Source organism: Diceros bicornis, chromosome 25 (assembly GCF_020826845.1).
Source record: "Diceros bicornis minor isolate mBicDic1 chromosome 25, mDicBic1.mat.cur, whole genome shotgun sequence".
Classification (NCBI taxonomy): Eukaryota; Metazoa; Chordata; class Mammalia; order Perissodactyla; family Rhinocerotidae; genus Diceros; species Diceros bicornis.
The window spans coordinates 6338413-6359437 of record NC_080764.1 but is presented as its reverse complement, the minus strand read 5'-3'; the positions used below and the strand labels follow the sequence as shown (position 1 = coordinate 6359437).

Genomic DNA, 21025 nt, shown 5'->3' with positions numbered 1-21025 from the left:
CTGCTTCCTCAACTGGGTGAGGGCCGAGTAGACACAAGGCTCATGCCGGCTGCTGGGGACACCTCTCACTCACGATGCCCACAGCCTCCCCAAGGGAGGGGATTGCTTAACTGGGATACACTGGAGACCCAGAACAGAGGGTGGTTGATTTGGGTGACAGAATGAAGGTCTCAGGAAAAGCTTCTTAGAGGAAAGAGGTGACACTTCAACTGCAACGTGGTGTTCCCAAGAGTGAGAGGGGCTGGAAGTGGGAGGTGCTGTGGAGGACAGCCAGCCTAGGCAAGGAGAAGAGGAGTGGACCAGCAGAGGAGGCATCAGCCAGGAGACGAGACTGCAGAAGCCAGCAGGAGCCAAACCCCGGGCGGTCGCTCCCCTGGCTTTGTGCTCTGGTTATGGGATGCCACAGTGGGATCTTCATAGGGAGAACGACATAACCCAATATTCATTCTTGAACTGCACTCTGGTATCACGTGTAGGAGGGACAGAAAGGGGAGGAAAGTGATGCTATGAGATGGCATGCTGGGTCACTACTGCTCAGGCAAGCATTAATGGAGGCCTGCACTAATGTGGTGGTCATGGAGTCAGAAGCAGGGGTGAATAAAAGAGATGTTAAAATAGACAAGGTAGAATCTACAGAATCTTCTGATTTAAGGTGCAGGGTGAGATAGGGGAAGAGGATAAAGTCTATGTACGCAGTGTGGGTGGCTGGGTGGTTGGTGACACCCTTCACTGAGAAAGGGCCTAGTGGAAGATGTGGCAGATGGTATTTTCCAAGATGGCCTCAACAAGATCTCCATCACACATCTTTTTCACAAGGTCATGTTAACACTCCTCCCATCAAAAAGTGGGGCATATGTGCCTTCTCCTTGAATCTGGGTGGGCCTGTGACTACAGCAGAAATGATGCTATATGATCTCCAAGACAAGGTCACAAAAGGCGTTACGGCTTCTGCCGGGTCCTCTTGAGATGCTCACACCAGTCGCCATGCTGTGAGGAAGCCAGGAAGCCTCACAGAGGCCATGTGTAGGTGTTCTGGCCTAAAGCCCGAGCTGAGGTTCCAGCCAAGAGCCAGCATCCACTGCTGGCCATTCCAGGGAGCCAGCCTTCAGAGGATTCCAGGCCCCCGATGTCAAGCCACCCCAGCCTTTGCACCTCCCCCGCTGGGACCCGCCCAAACTGCAGATCTGCGAGTGAAATACATGACTGATGACACTGCAAACCTCTCTATTTAGAGCAGTTTGTACATAACAAGAGACACCTGGAACTGAAGAGAAAAACGTTTGTGGGAAAGCTAATGAGTTCAGTTTGGGATATCTAAGTGGGGATGTCCATTTGAAAACTGAATACACAAATCTAGAGATCAGAAGAGGGTGGGGCTGGAGACACGGGTGTGGGAACCGGCTGTGTGGAAGCCACAGGCGAAGCACGCCAGGCAGGAATAGAGGGAGGGAGCCTCGCAAAACACTGACTTTTAAGTGAAATTCATTCACTCAAAAAATATTTCTGAGCACCTATCATATTTCAGCCGCTGCTCTAGGCACTGAGGGTACTACAGTGAACAAGACAGGGAAGATCTGCTCTTGGAGAGCTTAGAATCTGGAGGGGAGAAGATAGACCAGAAACAGATAAATAAATAAATTACGTGGTAATGGTGGGTAGCGACAAGTGCAGCAAAAGCAGTAAGACAGAGCAACGAGCTGCAGAGCGGCAGGAGCTGCCTTAGGTGGAGCCGTCAGGGAAGTCCTCTAAGTAGGCTGATGAGCTGCCCCGAATGATCAAAGGAGCCAGCCAGCCAAGAAGCTGTGGTAGGAACGTCCTAAACAGGGAAAGGAGCAACAGGTAAAGAACGCTCGAGCAAGAATGACCCTGATGTATCCGGGAAGGCCAGAGGCCAGTGTGGACAGGGTGGCATGTGTCGAGTGAGACGGAGGGCAGTGATGTTGGGATCAGGGCGGGTGACACCTCGGGTGCCTGCACAAGGATTGGGGTTTTCTTCAAGCAGGGTAGTGATCTTCTCGAACACGTGTTGTTTTTTAAATATCACTCTGGCTGCTATGGAGAGAGGAGATTACAGAGCACCAAGAAATGAGGAAAGAAGACCAGAGAGGAGGCAAATTCAAGAGGCCAAGAAGAGGTGCTTGTGCGTTGAACCAGGTGGTAGCCCTGGATGTGGGGAACAAAAGTGGACAGAACAGAGATATAACCTAGAAACAGAGCAGACAAGGTCCTGATGATAGATTGACTCAGTGGGGTGGGGGGTGGGGGTGAAGAAGAAGAGAAATCAAGGATAATTCCTAAGTATTGGACTTGAGGAACCAGATACACGATGATGCCATTTACCAAGACGGAGAACACTGGGAGTCAAGAGATGTGTTCAGCCAGTTCATGTTTGAGATGCCCGTGAGATGAAGTCCAAGCAGAAAAGTCAGGGAGGCACCTGGAGACACAATCTGGAACCTAGTAGGGAAGTCAGAATGGGGCATTCATTTTGTTTACAGCTGGTATACAGGGACACGGAGCCAGATGCTCACCTGGGGGAGGGCGGACAGGGAGAAGAGGATTGGGCATAGGCCCCGAGGGAAAGAAGGGATGTAAAACTCCCACGAGGCTTCCAAGGATGCTCAGAAGGGGTCGCTCCGTGCCGCCTTCTCCATTCCTCACTGTCACGTGGCATCTCAGAAGCAGCTGATAGCTGCATGATTCAATGTCAGCTACTGAACACTATTTCTCCCTCTGCTCACCCAGCCTGGAATTCCTCCTCCTGCTCCCAGTGTCACAGAGGGACCCCTCTCGTTAACTTATGTCTCTGTCTTGAAATCTTTTCTCAGACTTTTCTTGTATATTTTTAGTTGCTTTCCAAGAAGCCTTATCTTTGCAATCAATATTTCTAATTTAAAAGTATCAGAAAATATTGATCTGAAATTACTTGAAGGAAAACTTTTTATTTCATGTGCCTAATGCAACTTCTGAGATTTAAAATGAAAGCAGTAACCAAACTTGCATAACCTGCTAGTGGGAGTACAAATTGATATAATCTTTCTGAAGGGCACTTTGACAAAATTTTCTACATCCGTTTAGGATCTAGAAAGTCACAACAGACTGTCACTCTCACCCTAACAATGAGAACAAGTAGGATAAGCTTAAAAAGACAGAGTTTTTGAAACACACCAGAGAACTGAGGATGTACAGAAACCAAATTCCAGAAAGGACAAGCCACTCCTCAGAGAGAAAAGACCCAGGACTCCTTTCATCCTTGCAGAGCCATGGGAAGAAAAGCAAATTCACTCACTCTGGACAGGAGTAAGGAAAAAACAACCAGCCATTTAGCAGCCACACATGGACTGGTGTGATGGATTTGCATCCCGGAAGCTGTAGCACAGCAAAGCTGGGGGAGACACGGCCTGCACGACACGCCCCGAGGCCCGCAGGGTCTTCCGCAAGAGTCAGGCAGCGCTCCCCACAGGCTGAGGGGTACAGCGGGAAGAAGTGAGGCGAGTCCCTCTGAGGCATAGGGCGCCTTCACGGAGCGGCCCCCAGCGGCCCACGACAGATTGGAGGCAGGGTGTCAGGGTGGAAAGAGGCCTCCCGAGGTGCAGAAAGCTAGCGGCGGGGCTCGAGGACAAGGAGAACTCCCCAGAGACTTTCCAAAACTGGCAGCTGGTCTCAGAAGGCAGAGGCAGAGGTCTCAGAGGTCTCAGAAGTCCACCCCCCGACCCCGGGTCGGAGCTCAAGCCCCAGGGGAGGGAAGCATCTGAAACCAGGGGTTACCTACATCCAACAGAAATTCCAACAAGTCCCCACACAGCTCAATTCAGAGATTAAACTGAGCTAGCCCCTCTCTCTAGAAGCCTGAGAAGAAGGGGCATTCCTTTTTCTGGTGGCAAATATTATCTACGTCTGTCTCTACTGTTCTTTACACACATGTCTGGTACTGAATCTGTTTAAAATTGCAAGACAGGTAAAATAAGAAAAGGGGACCTAATCAGAGCAAAAACAGTCGTCAGATGACCCACAGAGAGAACAGAGGCGGAGAAGATCAGGTATTTAAATTAAGAATGATAAATATGTTAAAGAGGTTAAACGAAAAATTGACAACATGCTGAACATATGGGGAATTTCAGGAGAGAAATGGAAACTATTTTTTTAAAGCACATGAAAAAGCTAGAAATTAAAAATACCACGTCAGAGGTGAAGAATTATTTGATTTGCTTAATAGCAAACTGTACACGATAGAAGAAAGGACTAGTGAATATAAAGTCGGGTGGATAGAAATTATTCAAACTGGAACACAAACAAACAACATTTAAAAAGTAAACAGGGTATATAATATGTGTGGCTCACAGATTCACCCCATGAATTGTGCTCAGTTAATAAATGAGTTACACAAGTACATGTCTACATATATATGTGCATACATGAAAGAGAGGTAGCCAAACACCTTTGCAGAGGAAAATGGTGCTAGGACACATTACATATATATATTTAAAAATAATTTTTTAATTTAAGAAAGAAAAAATCAGTACATTAAAAAACACCATCAATAAAAACAAAAGGCAAGTGACAAATGAAAAAAAGACACTGATGGCACATAAGGCAGATAAAGGATTAATATCTTTAATACAAAGAGAGCTCAGACAAATCACTAAAAAGACCAACCCACAGCAGGTAAATGGGCAGAGGATATGGAAAGGCAGCTTACAAAAGAAAAAGACATAAACCTGATAAACTTGAGAATCAAAGTTAACCTTACCATTAGACAAATGCAAATTAAAATCAGAATAGAATATTGTTTTTGCACATCAAATAGACTAGAGGTAAAAGATAATGTTCTGTGTTGGGATACTCAGAAATAAGCACTTTTGACTGTTATTTATGGGGACGTACAGGCAGAGCTTCCTACCGGGCACTTTGGGAGAGTTCATCAAGAGCCTTAAGAGTGTGAAAGCCCTTGAATCCGGTAACCCCCCTTCACTCCAGTCTTCTCTGTACCATCAGAAAGTCAGCTAAATACACTAGGCTGTATCCAAAGCATATTGTAGATGTGGCACTATCGGGCTGAACAGATTCACTATTGGCAAGAAATTTTTGTGTTGGAAATGGCTAGTTAACCCCTTATCCATCCTCCCCTTTTTCCTTAGAAACAGAAACCCTGAGATTTGGGTAGACTCCTGGCCATCTGAAATAAAGTCTGTATCTACCAGGCTCCCCAATAGATGCACGTGACATGTGATTCAAGTCTCACCAACTGTAAGTAACCACAAGCGTCAAGTGTGACTTCCAACTAGAACACCTTCCCCCCGCTAACAAGGCAAAATCCAACTGATCCTCTCATGACGCCCCCTCTGGGTCCTTCTGGTTGCTGGGGCTGTGCACTCACAGTGCTTTGTATGAGCTTATTCCGATAGCTCACTCTACCAGAATTCTTTATCTCCCTCTCCAGACTGTGAGCTCCTCTAGGCCAGGCCCTCTATTGGATCCATCTCTTTCAGTACCTATGACAGTTATTGCCACATATTAGGGCTAGGAAAATGTTTGAGAAGGAAGGAAAAGATATATACTTTTGGGAAATTATAATGTCAAACTTTATTGCTTTAAAACTGAGTGAGTGATCCAAATGAGTTGAAAATATGTCCACACAAAAACCTGCACGCAAATGGTTATAGCGGCTTTATTCATAACTGCCAAGACACGAGAGCAACCACAACGTTCTCCAGTAGTGAAAAGATACACAAACTGTGGCACATCCATACAAGAGAATATTATTCAGAAACAAAAAGAAATGAACTATCGCACCGGGAAAAGACATGAAGGACCCTTGAGTGCCTATTGCCAAGTGAAAGAAGCCATTCTGAAAAGGCTGCGCACTGCATGATTCCAACTATATGACATTCTGGAAAAGGCAACACTATGGAGACAGAAAAAGGATCAGTGGTTGCCGGAATTAGAGGGAGGGAGGGATGAACAGATGGAGCACAGGGGATTTTTAGGGCAGTGAAACTATTCTGTATGATGCCATAATGGTGGACACATGTATTTATACATTTATCAAAACTCAGTGAATGTACAACACAAAGAGTGAACTCTAATGTAAACTGCAGACTTCAGTTAACAATAATGTACCGGGCTGGCCCCGTGGCTTAGCAGTTAAGTGCGCGCGCTCCACTGCTGGCAGCCCGGGTTCGGATCCCGGGCGCGCACCGACGCACCGCTTCTCCGGCCATGCTGAGGCCGCGTCCCACGTACAGCAACTAGAAGGATGTGCAACTATGACATGCAACTATCTACTGGGGCTTTGGGGGAAAAATAAATAAATTTAAAAAAATTAAAAAAAAAAAAAAAAAAACAATAATGTACCAATAATGACTCATCAATTGTAACAAACGCACCTCACTAATGCAAGATGTTAACAATAGGGGAAACTGGGGGTGGGGAGTGAAGGGGTACATGGGAACTCTCTGTACTTTAGCTCAATTTTTCTGTAAACCTAAAACTACTCAAAAAAATAAAGCCTATTAATTAAGAAAAAATTGAGGGAGGAAGTATACTAGATAACATAGTAGTTAAGTCTATGGATTCTGGAATCACATTGTCTAGGTTCAAATCCCGACCCTGCCACTTAAAAACTGTGTAACTTTTGGGCGAGTGGCTTAATCAACCTGTGCCTCAGTTTCCCCACAAACAAAATAGGGACAATAATAGAATCTACTTCATAGCTTTATTGTGAAGATTAAATGACACATGAAGCCTTCGTACAGAGTCTGGTCCATACTAACCACACATAAAGTGATATCTACTGTTAGTACTTTTGCTCATGAATACTCACTTGAAGAAGCAGGTCTGAACGTATTTTGGAAACCATCCCTGGAGTACACTCTACATGGTGAAGAATGGGGTCTTAAATACGTGAATTTTCGTGTGTGAGGATACGAAGTTTGCCGATCTGGTATCATCGCCATTTTGCACGTCAAATCCCTGTGGTATAAGAGAAAACAGATTACGTCACCTTCAAGCACACAGCACAAACGTGGCCACCGCCACCTAGTCCTCTTCTGAAAGGACAGCCAGAGACTATAAAAATGCTGCTGGTCACGGCCTTCTCGCCAGTGTCTCAAAGCCTGTTCTTAAAGTGAACACAAAGTCATGATTTTAGACTCCTTGTTTTTAGAAGATCCAATAATCTTCAAAAACGGGAAAATAAAGAAACTTTTGGAAAACCCGCCTGCATCTTGACTACCCCTGATTCACTTCTCTGCTGGGCAGTAAGGGCAGAAAGTTTGCATTCCGAGGTCTCGTGAAGTGCCTCGCTGCATATCCAACACACACAGTCAGAGGCAGGGCTGGAGACAACAGCACCAGAAACGGTGGAGTAAGAACCTCTGAAAATCCTCCCCTCCATAAAAGCAATGAGAACTCTGGCAAAAATTGGCAGCATCAACTGTTTCAGAACTCTGGAAATTAACCAAAGGTTTGCAGCAATCTAGGGAACATTTATTCATGAAAGATGGCAGAATCTCGGTACGGACACCAAGTTTTGTGGCATTTTAACTTCCCCTATTCCCATCTCTCCCCACCCCCAAATCTGCAGTAGCCTTGAAACCAACAGCCTGCAAACGGTGAAAAGCCAGCAGCCTGACAGCCACTGGACAGAGCAGAAGAGGGCTGGAGCTCCTTCAAAGCCCCATTACCAGAAAATTTTCATTATTTGACCTACCTGCTGGTTCCCTGAAAGAGCCCACTCACGAGGCTGTCTTTATCTGAACTGATTCAGAGCTTTCCCAGTGAGAACAGGGTACGGTCAAAAGGCATTTGTTGAAAAACATCAGAGGTAATGGTTATTTAAAATCTTAGCTGCCTGAGGGGGTGAACAACAGGTGGAGCAAATAATAGACTAACCAAAAAGCTTAAAGGGAAAAGCTGGGGGGTGAGACGTCCATAGGGGCTTTGAGAAGCTCCCACACATTCCTGGGAATCTAGAAGGCCACTCTCATGTACAGGCTGTGAGCATGTCCAGGGCTATGTGCTTGCTCAGGAAAGACCTAAGACGACCCCTAAACTCGCATCTCTGGCTGACCTTGAGGCTCTGCACAAGCAGGAAGTGAAGGCGAAAGTAGAATTGCAAACTGCCTGGCTGGGTGTTGAAGGCATTACCCAGCACACACAAAAAACCCCTCAGCAAAGATCATAAGACGTTTGTTTCCAGGCATTTAAGGAAATCTCCATCCAATCATGAGCTGACCACGAAGCTAACCAATCAGAGACTTCAGTGGCCATACATGACAAAGAATGCAGACTTTACAAAGTTAGTTTAGAAAAGTCACTAAACAAACAACAAAATATGGAAAGAGAATATGATTTTAAGAATTGCCACATTATTAAAACGTCTAGTTTTTGAGAAAAAATTTATGAGACATGCCAAAAAAAAGGAAGTATGGCCCATACATAATTGTCTTCAGAAACCATACAACCAAGAAAAGACTGGAATGAAATATTTAAAGTGTTGAAAGGAAAATAAAAAAACACCAACCAAGAATTCTGTATCCAGCAAAATTATTCTTCAAAAGTTAAAGATAAATACTTTATCAGACAAACAAAAATTGAGAGAATTTGTTACCAGCAGACCTGCTTGCAAGAAATGTTAAAATAAATTCTTCAGAAAGAAGAAAAAATCATATGGGTCAGAAACTCAGATCTACATAAAGAAACTTTGGAAGAGCATTAGAGAAAGAGTAAATGAAGGTAAAACAAACATATATGCACCTAATAACAGAGCCCCAATATACACAAAGAAAAAACTGATAAAATTGAAAGGAGAAATAGACTCTTCAACAGTAATAGCTGGAGACTTCAATACTCCACTTTTAATAATAGATAGAACAACTAGACAGATCAAAAAGCAAATAGAAGACTTAAACAACATTATAAACCAACTAGACCTAAGAGACATCTAAAGAACACACTCACCTAACGACAGGAGAATATACATTCTTCTCAAGTGCACATGGAACATTCACCAGGATAGACCATATATTAGGACATAAAACAAGTATCAGTAAATTTTAAAGGATTGAATCATCAAAATATGTTCTCCAATCACACTGGATTGAAATTAGAAATCAATAACAGAGAGAAGTTGGGTAATTCACAGATATATGGAAATTAAACAACACACTCCTAAACAACCAATAGGTCAAAGAAAAAAAAAATCACAAGAGAAATTAGCAAATACTTTTAGATGAATGCAAATGAAGGCACAACATATGAAAACTTATGAGATGCAGCTAAAGCAGTGCTTCAAGGGAAATTTATAGCTATAAATGCCTATATTAAAAAAGAAGAAAATCTCAAATTAATAACCTAACAATATTCCTTAAGAAATTATAAAAATATGAGTAAACTAAACCCAACTGAGTAGAATGAAGGAACTAATAAAGATTAGAGCAGAAATAAATGAAGTCAAGAATAGAAAAACAGACAACACCAACAAAACGTAAGGTTAGTTCCTTGAAAAGATCAGCAAACTGACAAATTTTTAGCTAGACTGACCAAGAAAAAATGAGAAATACTCAAATTACTAAAAACAGGAATGAAAGAGAGGACATTACTACTGACCTTGCAAAACAAAAAGGATTATAAGGGAACAGTATGAACAATGGTATCCCAACAAATTAGATAACTTACATGAAATGGAAAAAAATTCTTAGAAAGACACAAGCTACTGAAACTGACTAAAGAAGAAAGAGAAAAATCTGAATAGACCTATAACAAGCAAACAGAATGAATTAGTAAACAAAAAGAACTTCCTGTAAAAAACTCTCAAGACCAGAGAGGTTCACTGGTGAATTCTACAAAACATTTAAAAAAGAATAGTCAAAGCCAATCCTTTATAAACTCTTACAAAAAAAGAAGAGGAGGGAACACTTCTCAACACATTCCGTGAGGTCAGTATTACCCTGATACCAAAACCTGACAAAGACAGCAGAAGAAAAGAAAGCTAAAAGCCAATGTTCCTTATGAATACAGGAAAAATCCTCAACAAAACACTAGCAATCTGAATCCAGCAACATACAGAAAGAAATAGACAGCAGAACCTAGCGGGAAAATCCTAAAGAATACACACACACACACACACACACACACACACACACACACACACACAAGTATCAGAAATAAACAAGTTCAGTAAGGTTGCAGGATTACAAGACCAATATACAAAAATCAATTGTATTTCTATACAACTGCAATGAACAACTGCAATTAAAACAACATGAAATTAAGAAAACAATTCCATTTACAATAGTATCAAAAAGAATAAAATACTTAAGAATAAACCTAACAAAAAGCACACCATTCATACACTGAAACTATAAAAAAAATCATTGAAATAAATGAAAGAAGAACTGAATAAACAGAAAGACATCTCATGTTCATGGGTAAGACTGCAATGCTCCCCAAAGTGATCTACAGATTCAACTCAAGGCTCGTGAAAACCCCAGCGGCCTTTTTTGCAGAAATTGACAAGTTGATCTTAAAATTCATATGGAAATGCAAGGGACTCAGAATAGCTAAAACAACCTTGAAAAATAAGAACAAAGTTGCAGGAATCAGACTTCCTGATTTCAAAACTCACTACAAAGCAACAGTAATCAAGACAGTGCAGTGCTGGCATAAGGACAGACTTCTAGATCAATGGAATAGAATTGCGAGTCCAGAAATAAACCCCTACATGGATCACTCAGCGATTTTTGACAAGGGTGCCAAGACCACTCAATGGAGAAAGAGCAGTCTTTTCAACAAATGGTGGTGGGACAACTGGACAGCCACATGCAAAAGAATGGAGTTGGACCACTACCTCACACCTTATACAAAAATTAACTCAAAATGGATCAAAGACCAATTTAAGAGCTAAAACTATAAAATTCTTAGGAGAAAACATAGGTGTAAATCTTTGTGAGCTTGGATTAGGCAATGATATCTTAGATATGATATAAAAAACACAAGCAACCAAAGAAGGAATAGATCAACTGAACTTCATCAAAATTTAAAAATTTTGTGCTTCAAAAGATACTATCAAGAAAGTGAAAAGACAGCCCACAGAATGGAATCAATTATTTGCCAATCATATATCTAATAAGGATCTAGTATGTGGAATATATCAAGAACTCACAGAGCTCAATAATAAAAAGGCAACCCTATTTAAAAATGGGCAGTTTAAGAAATTTGAATAGACACTTTTCCCAAGAAGATACACAAATGGCCAATAAGTACATGAAAAAGTGCACATGACTGGTCACTAGGGAAATACCACAATGAGATATCACTTTACAACCACTAGGATGGCTACAATCAAAGAAATAGCCAATCACAAGTATTGGCGAGGGTGTAGCGATTTTGGAACCTTCATACATTGCTGGTGGGAACGCACAATGGTACAGCTGCTTTGGAAAATAGGTTGGCAGTTTCTCAAAAAGCTAAACACAGAGTTACCAGATGACCCAGCCATTTCACTCTCAGGTATACAGTCAAGGGAACTGAAAACATGTCCACACAAAAACTTGTACACAAGTTCACAGCAGCATACTCACAACAGCCAGAAAGTGGAAACGACCCAAAGGTCCATCAACTGGTAAATGAATAAATAAAGAGTGGTCTATCCATTCAGTAGACCATACTTCAGCCATAAAAAGGAACAAAGCACTGATTCATGCTACAGCATGGATGAACCTTGAAAACACTATGTTATAGCAAAGCTAAAAGACCATATACTGTATGATTCCATTTATATAAAATGTCCAGAATAAGAAATCTATAGAGATAGAAGGTAGATTAGTGGTTGCCAGGGGCTGGGGGAAGGGAAAAATGAGACTGCTAATTGGTATGGGATTTCTTTTGGGGGTGACGAAATTTAGATAGTGGTGATGGTCACACAACCTTGTGAATATACTAAAAGTCACCGAATTGTACACTTTAAAAGGATTAATTTTATGGTATGTGAATTATAGCACAATTAGAAAGGAGGAGGAAGGGGAGTGGGGGAAGAGGGGGAAGGAGTTGGGGGAGGAGGAGGGGAGTGGGGGGAGCAAGAGAGAAGTTGCTTCCCTGGGCACCTTTGGCAAAGGTGCTGCCTTCGCAATCATTTTTAAGGTAATATGTCTACTTGATGGTTATTAAGACTATGATTAAAAGATCTCAGAGGAAGCAGGGCAAAAGCCAGACACCCAGATGTACCCCAGAGATAGTCACAGGAGTGTCCTGTTTGTCATCATGGGTCCCGCCCAGGCTCACACCCCACCGTTAGAGCGAACCTGGCTGTGTGCCCCCCACCAACAGAAGGCCCTCGTGCTCAGTGGTCACCACACTATTACACGCACGCAGGAATTTATAACTCATAGATTCTGCCGGTCTGTGGCTTACTAGTGGTTCAAAAATCAGGGGGAATTTCGTTGGACTCATTCTTTACTGGCCCCTCTCAGCACAAGAGCAAGAAATAAAACTCTCCCTGAACTCAGCGCGCAGAAAGCCCAAACTCCAGCCGTACAAGAAGGTGTTACAGCATCAGATGCCTGAGGCTCCTAACGGCTGACCTTCTCAGCAAAAAGAAAAAAAAAGTTTTCCCTGCTGGGCTTCACATTTAAATGCAAGTGCATAATTAGTCAATATTCAAAAATAGATGGGTGTGCAGGGCACCATATGAGGGCACAGAATCAGGCTAGGCGACACCTCTCAAGATCTTGATAAGAAGCAGCTCAAGTTTACAGGGTTACAGAAATTAATAAGATTTTTTTTTAATGTGTAAGAAAACCACATTGGCTAGTGCTCTGCTTGACCTCTCTTCAGCAGTCACTGACTGGCATGGTATCCATCTGGACCCGTCTTATTTGCACAGGTCCCTGTGGGCAGGGACCAGACCACATCTGATGCCATGTGAGGCCAAGTACCTCAGTGGAGTCCCACGTACATCCTTCTTCAACTAGATAAATTTAATTGAACTGAAACCTGGAATCATAGCATAAGTGAATTTCCAGAAGAAGAATATGGCTTGATATGTGTTGGTATAGTCAAAAAGTATTTTTAAAGCTCCCTTCTAGAAGTTTGGGGATCAATGAACAAAACTGGCAAAATCATGGACCTCATGGACCCTATATTCTAGTAACAGAAGACAGGCAACAAATAAGTAAATTATAGACATAAATAAGTACCATGGAGATAAATGGAGCAGAGGTTAAACAGGTGACATTGAGCAAAGATCTGAAGGAGACAGGAAGGGAACAACGCCATTAGGAAGGCAAAGCAGCAACATGAGGCTGGGCGGAGGCCCCTCACTGTGAGTGATACATGAAGCCACTGGAGGGTTATATACAGAGGAGGGTTGTGTGCAGGGCTATGATCTGGCCTCCGCACTTGAAGGATCCCTCTGGTTGTACATCAAGAGTAGACTTCCAGGGCCAATGGAGGCAACAGGGAGACCAATTACCAGTCTACTGCAATGATCCAGGCAAACGAAGATGGTGGCTTGGACCAGGGTGGTTTTGGTGAAACTGCTGAGAAATAATCGGATTCCAGATATATTCTGAAGGAAGAGTCAATTGTCTTTTCTTACAGATTTGATTTGGCATTCAAGAGAAAGGTTGAATGGAGTGGCCATTAACTGAGATGGGAAAGACTGCAGGAAGAACAGGTTTATGGGGGAAGATCAAGAATCCCATCTTGGACATGTTACGTTTGAGGTGCCTATTAGATAGCCAAGTGGAGATACTGCGCAGGCATTTGCATATATGAGTTCAGGGGAGAGACGGAGGCTGAAGATATAAGTTTGAGGATTGTCAGTATATAATGTATATAAGGCACAATATCAGGTCAGCCCCCCAAGAAAGTAGGTGTAAAAAAGGAAAAGATGCCATGGCTGAGCCTCCCACATTCAGAATTCAGGGGGATGAGGAGGAACCAGCAAAGGAAACTGAGGAAGAACAGCCAGGGAGAGAGGAGAAAAACCAGCAGACTGGAGTGTTCAGGAAACCAAACGAAGAAAGTGTTTCCAGGAGGAGCGGGTGATGTGTGTGTCAAATGCTACAGTGATAATCAGGTGAGATGAGGACCAAGAACTGCCCTTTGGTTTAAGCCATGCGGGAACCACCGATCACCCTAAGAGTAGCCATACTGGTGGAACTGGGTGGTTGCGGGGGAGCCTGTCTGAGTTCCAGATACATTCAGAGGAGAAGAATTAGTGATGGTAAACAGAGACAACTGTTTCAAAGAACTCTGCTGTAAGGCAGAGAAACGATGTGATAACAGGAGGAGGGATGGGGGTCAAGGGAGAAATTTCCTCAAGACGGGAGAATCAGCAGCATGTCTGAATACTCGTGATAGTGATCCAGTAGCGAGGCAAAGAGAATGAAGCAGGCAAGAGGGAGAGAATTGCTGGTTCCCACGGGTTTGCCAGTGGAGACAGGACCTCATCCCGTGCACGAGCCTTCCCTATGCGCACGGACGGTTCGTACCTCGTAACAAAGGAGAAGGCAGAGCCTGGGGACACAGATGTGGTGAGGAGAGCCTGTGGCAGTGCCCTTCTGCTTGTGTCTCTTTTCTCAGTGAAACAGGAAGTCGGGTCATCAGCAGCAAGTGAGGGCGGGAGAGGCATCTCCGGATTGAAGAGAGAGGAAAAAGAATGAAATGGCTGTCCAGGAGAGCAGGAGAGTGGGAGAAGTAGAGTGACTGCCAGGGGGTTTTAAGAGCCCCTCTGAGGTCCATGGGCATGAACTTGAGAGCCAGTACTGGGGAGGCAGAGAGCTGGGTTTAATTTGGGTCAGGGTTTTGAAAAGAGAGTGTGAAACAGCAAGGTGAGGGTGTGTGCAAGGTAAGTGACGACATGCGCATATATTGCTCAGAAAGGGACACCCAGAATGATGGGAACTGTCGGTGTAATTGAGACAATCAGACAAGACTGAAGCAGTTAAGAGGCAAGAAACTCAAGCTTGGGAAGAATTTTAAGAAGGGAAAAAAGTCATTCTAATTCAATCAGCATTTATTGGGGACTTGCTTTGAGCCAGGAAATGTGCTTAAGACTTATGAAAACCTGTCACTTAACCCTCCCCATGGCCAATCACTTAATGTTCTTCCCATTTCACAGGTGAGGAAACCAATGCTCAAAGCGGGCAAGCAATTTGCCCAGGGGGTTACACAACTTCTAAGCCCAGAGCCGGGTCCAGAGCTGGGAGGAGAACTTTGCCCAGGTATCACATGGTTGTCAATGGCCAAGGCTTTCTTGTTGCTTTTTGTGAAATTAATAACAAGCTCCTTGAAGGCAGTGGCAAGTCTCTGGCTACCACTGCTGCCTGGATGGTCACAAACACTCGTCTCCTGCCTCACCCTGCTCTCCAAGCACGTGGGGAGGACCTGCTGTAACTGCATTCCTTGTTGTGGTTATTGCCGATGCAAATAACTGCGTTCTTTATTTTATCCATAAATTCACTTCCTAATAACAATAAGGCATGCCAGGGCTTTGGCCTCATGCCTTATTACACCACCTGAGGAGTGAGATAATCACCCAGAAATGTACTGCCTGTTGTGCATTTTATTACTTGAATACAAAGTGATTCAATTCAAGAAACACTTAGTTGAAGACAGCATGAAAAAAATAATAATCATATGAAAAGTCATTCCTCCTAATGCTACTGAGTACACTGCAGGGAATAATCCTCTTCCAGCGGCAGGATGGTCTGGATGACCTGTTGGGTCTTCTCCAGTTCTGATTCCTACCAATTGCAGGGTCATAAAAGCTCGTGAGACTTCAGTGACAATGTGATTATCCCAAAGAGCCAAATCCGGGTACTTCTGAAAATGGAGCCTATTTGGGTGTTGGACCTAACATTCTTGGTGTGAGCATTTGCCGAGCAACTATGCTCTCAGGGATTCATCTTCAGCAAACACTGCAGGCCACACACTGCGAGGCTGGAGGAATAGAGAGAGAAGTATGACCCACCCGACCCTCCAGTAGCTCAGCACCTAACTCAGGATTTAAAAGAAACAGCAGCATGTGTTGAAAGAACAGGACTAAGGTGTCTGCGCAGCATGTCCAACTCCGCTGATGGAGCGTGGAGAAGCGCAGTGACATCCGTCTCCCCGGAGCTGATGCGAGTGTGAACTACATCCCCCCATCCCGGGGCTTAGACTAAAGACTCTTCCCAAGAGATGCCATCACCGGGTCATGTCAGGGGGGAAGGAGCTATTCCATTCAAACAGAAATAACACGGGGTTTTATTGTTATTAATACCAGTATTTTTTAAATGCATTTATTTTCCATTTTTAAAAATTAATTTTACTGGCTGTCGAAGCAGACGTGTAGCTTTAACACAGTGGTTCTCAACTGCGGTCCCTGAACCAGCAACCTCAGCAGCACCTGGGACCTTTTAGAAATGCAGATTCTCAGGCCCCACCAGCCCAACCCGATCAGAAATTCCAGGGCTGGGGGCCCAGCATCTGTGTTTGAACAAGCTTGGGACCACTCTTTAGAAGAACCTGAAGTTGATTTATAAGGACGAGTCTATACATTTTTGTGTTTTTTTAACACATTTTTTGTGTGTGTGTGAGGAAGATCAGCCCTGAGCTAACATCCATGCCGATCCTCCTCTTTTTGCTGAGGAAGACTGGCCCTGGGCTAACATCTGTACCCATCTTCCTCCACTTTATATGGGATGCCGCCACAGCATGGCCTGACAAGCGGTGCCTCGGTGCACGCCCGGGATCCGAACCTGGGCCGCCAGCAGCAGAGTGCGCACACTTAACCACTACGCCCCAGGGCCGGCTCCCAGTCTATAGTTTTTTAAGGAGGCTCATGGGTAAAGCTCCCTGCTTGATATCAAAATGAAGTTGAAAGACCAGCAAATGTTACATTTCAGTGATTCTACTAGATTCACTTCGCAATAACTGAGCACCTATTTTGCTGGTTAATCATCAACCTCATGACAACCTTGTGAGTTAGATACCATTATCCATATTTTTAGAGGTGAAGAAATTAAACACCAGAGAGAAAAGCCAAATTTACTCCTGACCCAAATTTAAAAGAACAGGATCCAAATTTGGCCAAGACCCAAATTTAATCCTAGGCTTTTTGCTCAATTGTGCCAGGTGTGTGTGTGTGTGTACGTGCACACTCACAGAGGTACATGTGAGTAATTTGTGTGCATTCCCCAATAAACACATAGATAACAATGAAGTTCTCATATATTGATAGAATAATAAGAAAATCTGTCAATCCTAAAGAATGGATAACTCGCGTTTGCAAAACAGTCTAACAATTCTGCAACTTACTCAACAGAACATGTAGAAAATTAAAAGCAAGTCCACAAGCATCTAGTCGAATACTAGGATTCCAGGGTTCACGCTGCCACCATTTGAAGCCCAGCCCTGCCTCCCCAGCCCAGCCTCATACTCCCTTAATATCTTAGACTTGGCTGGCAACCCCTAGTCTACTGTTCTAAACATAGGAATTATAAGAATGCAAGTCGATTTACAAATATAATCCAAATGACAGAGTTTCATAAAAAACAATTTAGCCAGTCATCTGAATTCAATTTAGCAGAAAAATCCGTAGTTATAAACTGATCTGCCTCCAAGGCCGGCAGCCCCACACATCTGAGCCACAGCCTTCCTCCACCAAGGGTCTCCCCCGACGGCAGGGTCTCCTCAAACCCCCGCGCAGGCTCTCACCTTCCTCCCAAACCTCATCTTCACAAATACCTGCTCTTGCAGCATAAATTTCAAGTCTACCCACACACACTACAAGACACACCAACACAAACTCAAAAATCAAACTCAGAATATAACAGAAGCCTCTCAAAGTTAACACACTTTAATGGAGTCGTATATCACTATTATAAACAATAATTATAAGGAATATGTAGAAACATAAAAACGTGTTGTTATGAGAGGTTTGGGGGATTCGATCGGAGACATAAAAGAAATTTTCCACTCCAAACAAATGGATTGAATGTATATTTTATTATATAGAGGATAGTAAAGGCAATAGTCTGCAAACAGATCTGAATAGGTCAAGTAATAGGGAAAAACACCAGCTCGATCGGAAAGGGAAACACCAGATCGGCTGAGATAGCGGCAGATTCGAATAGGTCATATAATAAGAGGGAAAAACATGAGATCGATCGGAAAGGGAAACACCAGATCGACTGAAGGGAAATGACACAAATCAACCGGAAAGAGAAACACCAGGTTGACCGAAAAGAGAACACATCAGATCAATTACTTCACAATAAATCAATTACTCACAACATCCACGCCCCACTGCTAGGAGAGTCCTGTCAATCGACGCGGCTGGGTGGGAATCACACATCCTGGGCAAGGCGTCACTTCCACAGGTGGAACTCTCATCAGGCCTCAGTTTCCAGCAGTTTACATAAGCAGTTACAGAGTTTACAGAGCAAGCATTTTGTGTTCCCATGCACAAATGGTTATCAGTGGCATATGTGCACTGAGCCCCCTGGCTATCGTCCCAGCCCAGTAGTTGTGTACGTACATTGTTTACCCTTTATCGTCCCAGCCCGGCACAGATGGCCAGTCTGTCCCAGGCTGCAGCGCTCAAAGGGCCTTGAAATTTTTATACAACTATCTCCATGGGAGAAGGGCCAGTTCCCAACACGCAGAAAGCAGCTTTTATATTTCTTTTTGTGCTGGTGGCTGTAGGTCAATGGAGCGGCCAAACACAACTGTACTCATGTCAAGACATGTGTTTAGGACAATGTTAAGTGAAAAAGTACAGTGGGGTATACATTATGAATACAATGATATAAAAATGTGTTTTCATATGTGGACAGGGTCTAGAAGATGTGACAAACATAGCTGTGTTGGGATGGTGGAGACATGGATCTTTTTTATTTGTGTTCTTTAATGAACGTTTTATCACAGCATGTCATATATACCATGCCTACCAGGCAGTCCATGATCTAGCTCTGCCTGCCTCTCCCTTCCCACCTTTGTCACTCTCCCCACCTGGCTTCCAACGGCCCCATGGGTCCCTCTGCCCAGATCCCTCCCCAACTCCTCACCCGGCTAACTCTTCTCACCTTCAGATCCGGGGTGACTGTCACCACCTTAGAGAGGTCTCCCTGATCACCCTGTCTATACCCTCCTGTAGAGTCTCTCATCACAGCCTGTCCTTCCCCTGCGCTGCACTTATTACAATTGGTAATTATACTTTTATTTGGGAAATTATCAACTTGCTTATAGGCTCCATGAAATAAAAGTGTTTTTACACCACTGAACCCCCAGCCCCAGAGTACATGGCACACGACTAAAGCTCTGAAAGTTTTTATCAAATTAATGAATGGAGGGTTTTCACAGCCCTGCTGTTCAAACAGCACTCTTCTCCCAACACACACACACACACACACACACACACACACATGCACACACACACACTCACGCACACACACACTCGCACACAGTCCTTCCACTCCTGGATCTTGTTTAGGATCGTTACTCTCTTTCCCACCATCCAAGGTAGAAGTTTAGGCATCATCCGTGATTTCTCACTCATATCTCCTATACTGCAAACTAGTGACCAGTGTCAGAAAGGTTTTCTTAATCAACACCCATGACCCTTATGATTGCTCAGTGTCTGGCTTCCCTGTTAGACCATTCATGTCAGGAGAGCAGGGACCATGTCTGATTACATTGGTCCAAAAAATAATGAATATTGAGTTTAACTGAATTGAGTATTGTGGTTTTCTGATCATTTATATCAGCATGAATGCCTTGCTGCCCTAGATTATAGATCCTAAACAAAAAGCTTATATTGCTTTGTTTGTAATATGCTTTCTCTATCATGCACACAAAAATCTAATTTCAGAAAATGTCTCAGAAATTCACTCTTATCTAAGGAACATTTTCAGAGTCCACCACACCTAATGTGATGACAGATATAGCCACAGGCAACAGAAAAACAAGTTGTGTCAGAAAAACTGACCGCACGTCGGCTGTCAAACAGTAGTTCCATCTCACACACCGTTTCACTGGCAGCCTTTTAAAATGGAAGAGCTGGAAACCGCTACGCTCTCCCGGCTCCTGTGAGCAGACAAGGAGTGTTCAACACCTCCTATTTATAGTGCAGCCAGGCCTGGGCAAGTCCTCGGATGCTGGCAAAGGAAAGTTGCGATGGTTTCCTAGCTTTGGAGTTCAGTAACGAAAGTTTTGCTGCTGCTGCCATCTATAGCAGGAAATGTGTATCTAGAGACAAGAAAACCACTGTCACGTTGGCCCTGCTGGCCCTGCAGTGAAGCAGGCTGGATCATTTTCTGAATCCACCCTAGTCATCTAATATTTGTAGGCACGTTGAGCACAAAATTAAGGACACTCGACTTTAAAACGTATAAGCCAATGCTTGTTGATAGATAAATATAAGTTCCTAGACAATTTTGGCCCCAAAACCAGCATTTAATACATGCTTGTTGTGTCAACGACTGACACAAACCAGACAGAATTATCAACTTCTAAAGCACCTTTCTCTCCGGCCTCGCGCCCAGCACGATACGGTGAACTCGCCGCCACCTTCTGACCTGTCGGCTGACACCGGTGTTTGGGAAAGAGAAGCATCTCACCTGGCCTTGGTACTGCTCGATTTGGTGCTGTTGCCTGCGGCGACGTTTGTTTTGGTGCTATTTCGCTTCATTTCCTTCAAGATAAACTATTTCTGAATTTGTGAATTCTGAAAAATAAGAGAGCAATGGGGTTAGCACAGATTGGCAGACAGATTTTCTTATTCAGTTTGTCAAGCCACAAGAACGGAGCCTTCGGGTCTGCAAAATAATTAAGTGATTTTGCGAGTTACTGGAGAATTGAGTTGAAAACCTCAGGCAGGGCCTCTACAAGATTGCACACTAAAGTGTAGGTTTCCCAAGTGGAGTTATTTTGTCAACACTGTACAAGCACACTCCTCTGCCCATATCTCGATCACACACACACACACAGACACACACACCCCTGCTGTGGTCCCCTCTCTTCCTCACACCAGCCAGAA

At 43.6% G+C, this 21025-nt stretch overlaps 1 protein-coding gene across 1 annotated transcript in view; it reads right to left on the bottom strand.

The window, feature by feature from the left end:
* EFCAB6 (EF-hand calcium binding domain 6) overlaps nucleotides 1-20713 on the bottom strand; it is a 239415-nt gene extending 218702 nt beyond the window's left edge. The window contains exons 1-2 of the mRNA XM_058568187.1: nucleotides 20607-20713; nucleotides 6824-6972 (exon numbers count right to left, since the gene is read on the bottom strand). Of these exons, the coding sequence (XP_058424170.1) occupies nucleotides 6824-6972; nucleotides 20607-20677 (220 nt within the window). The 5' untranslated portion in view covers nucleotides 20678-20713. The remainder of the gene's footprint in view (nucleotides 1-6823; nucleotides 6973-20606) is intronic.
* Between the last annotated feature and the right edge of the window lie 312 nt (nucleotides 20714-21025).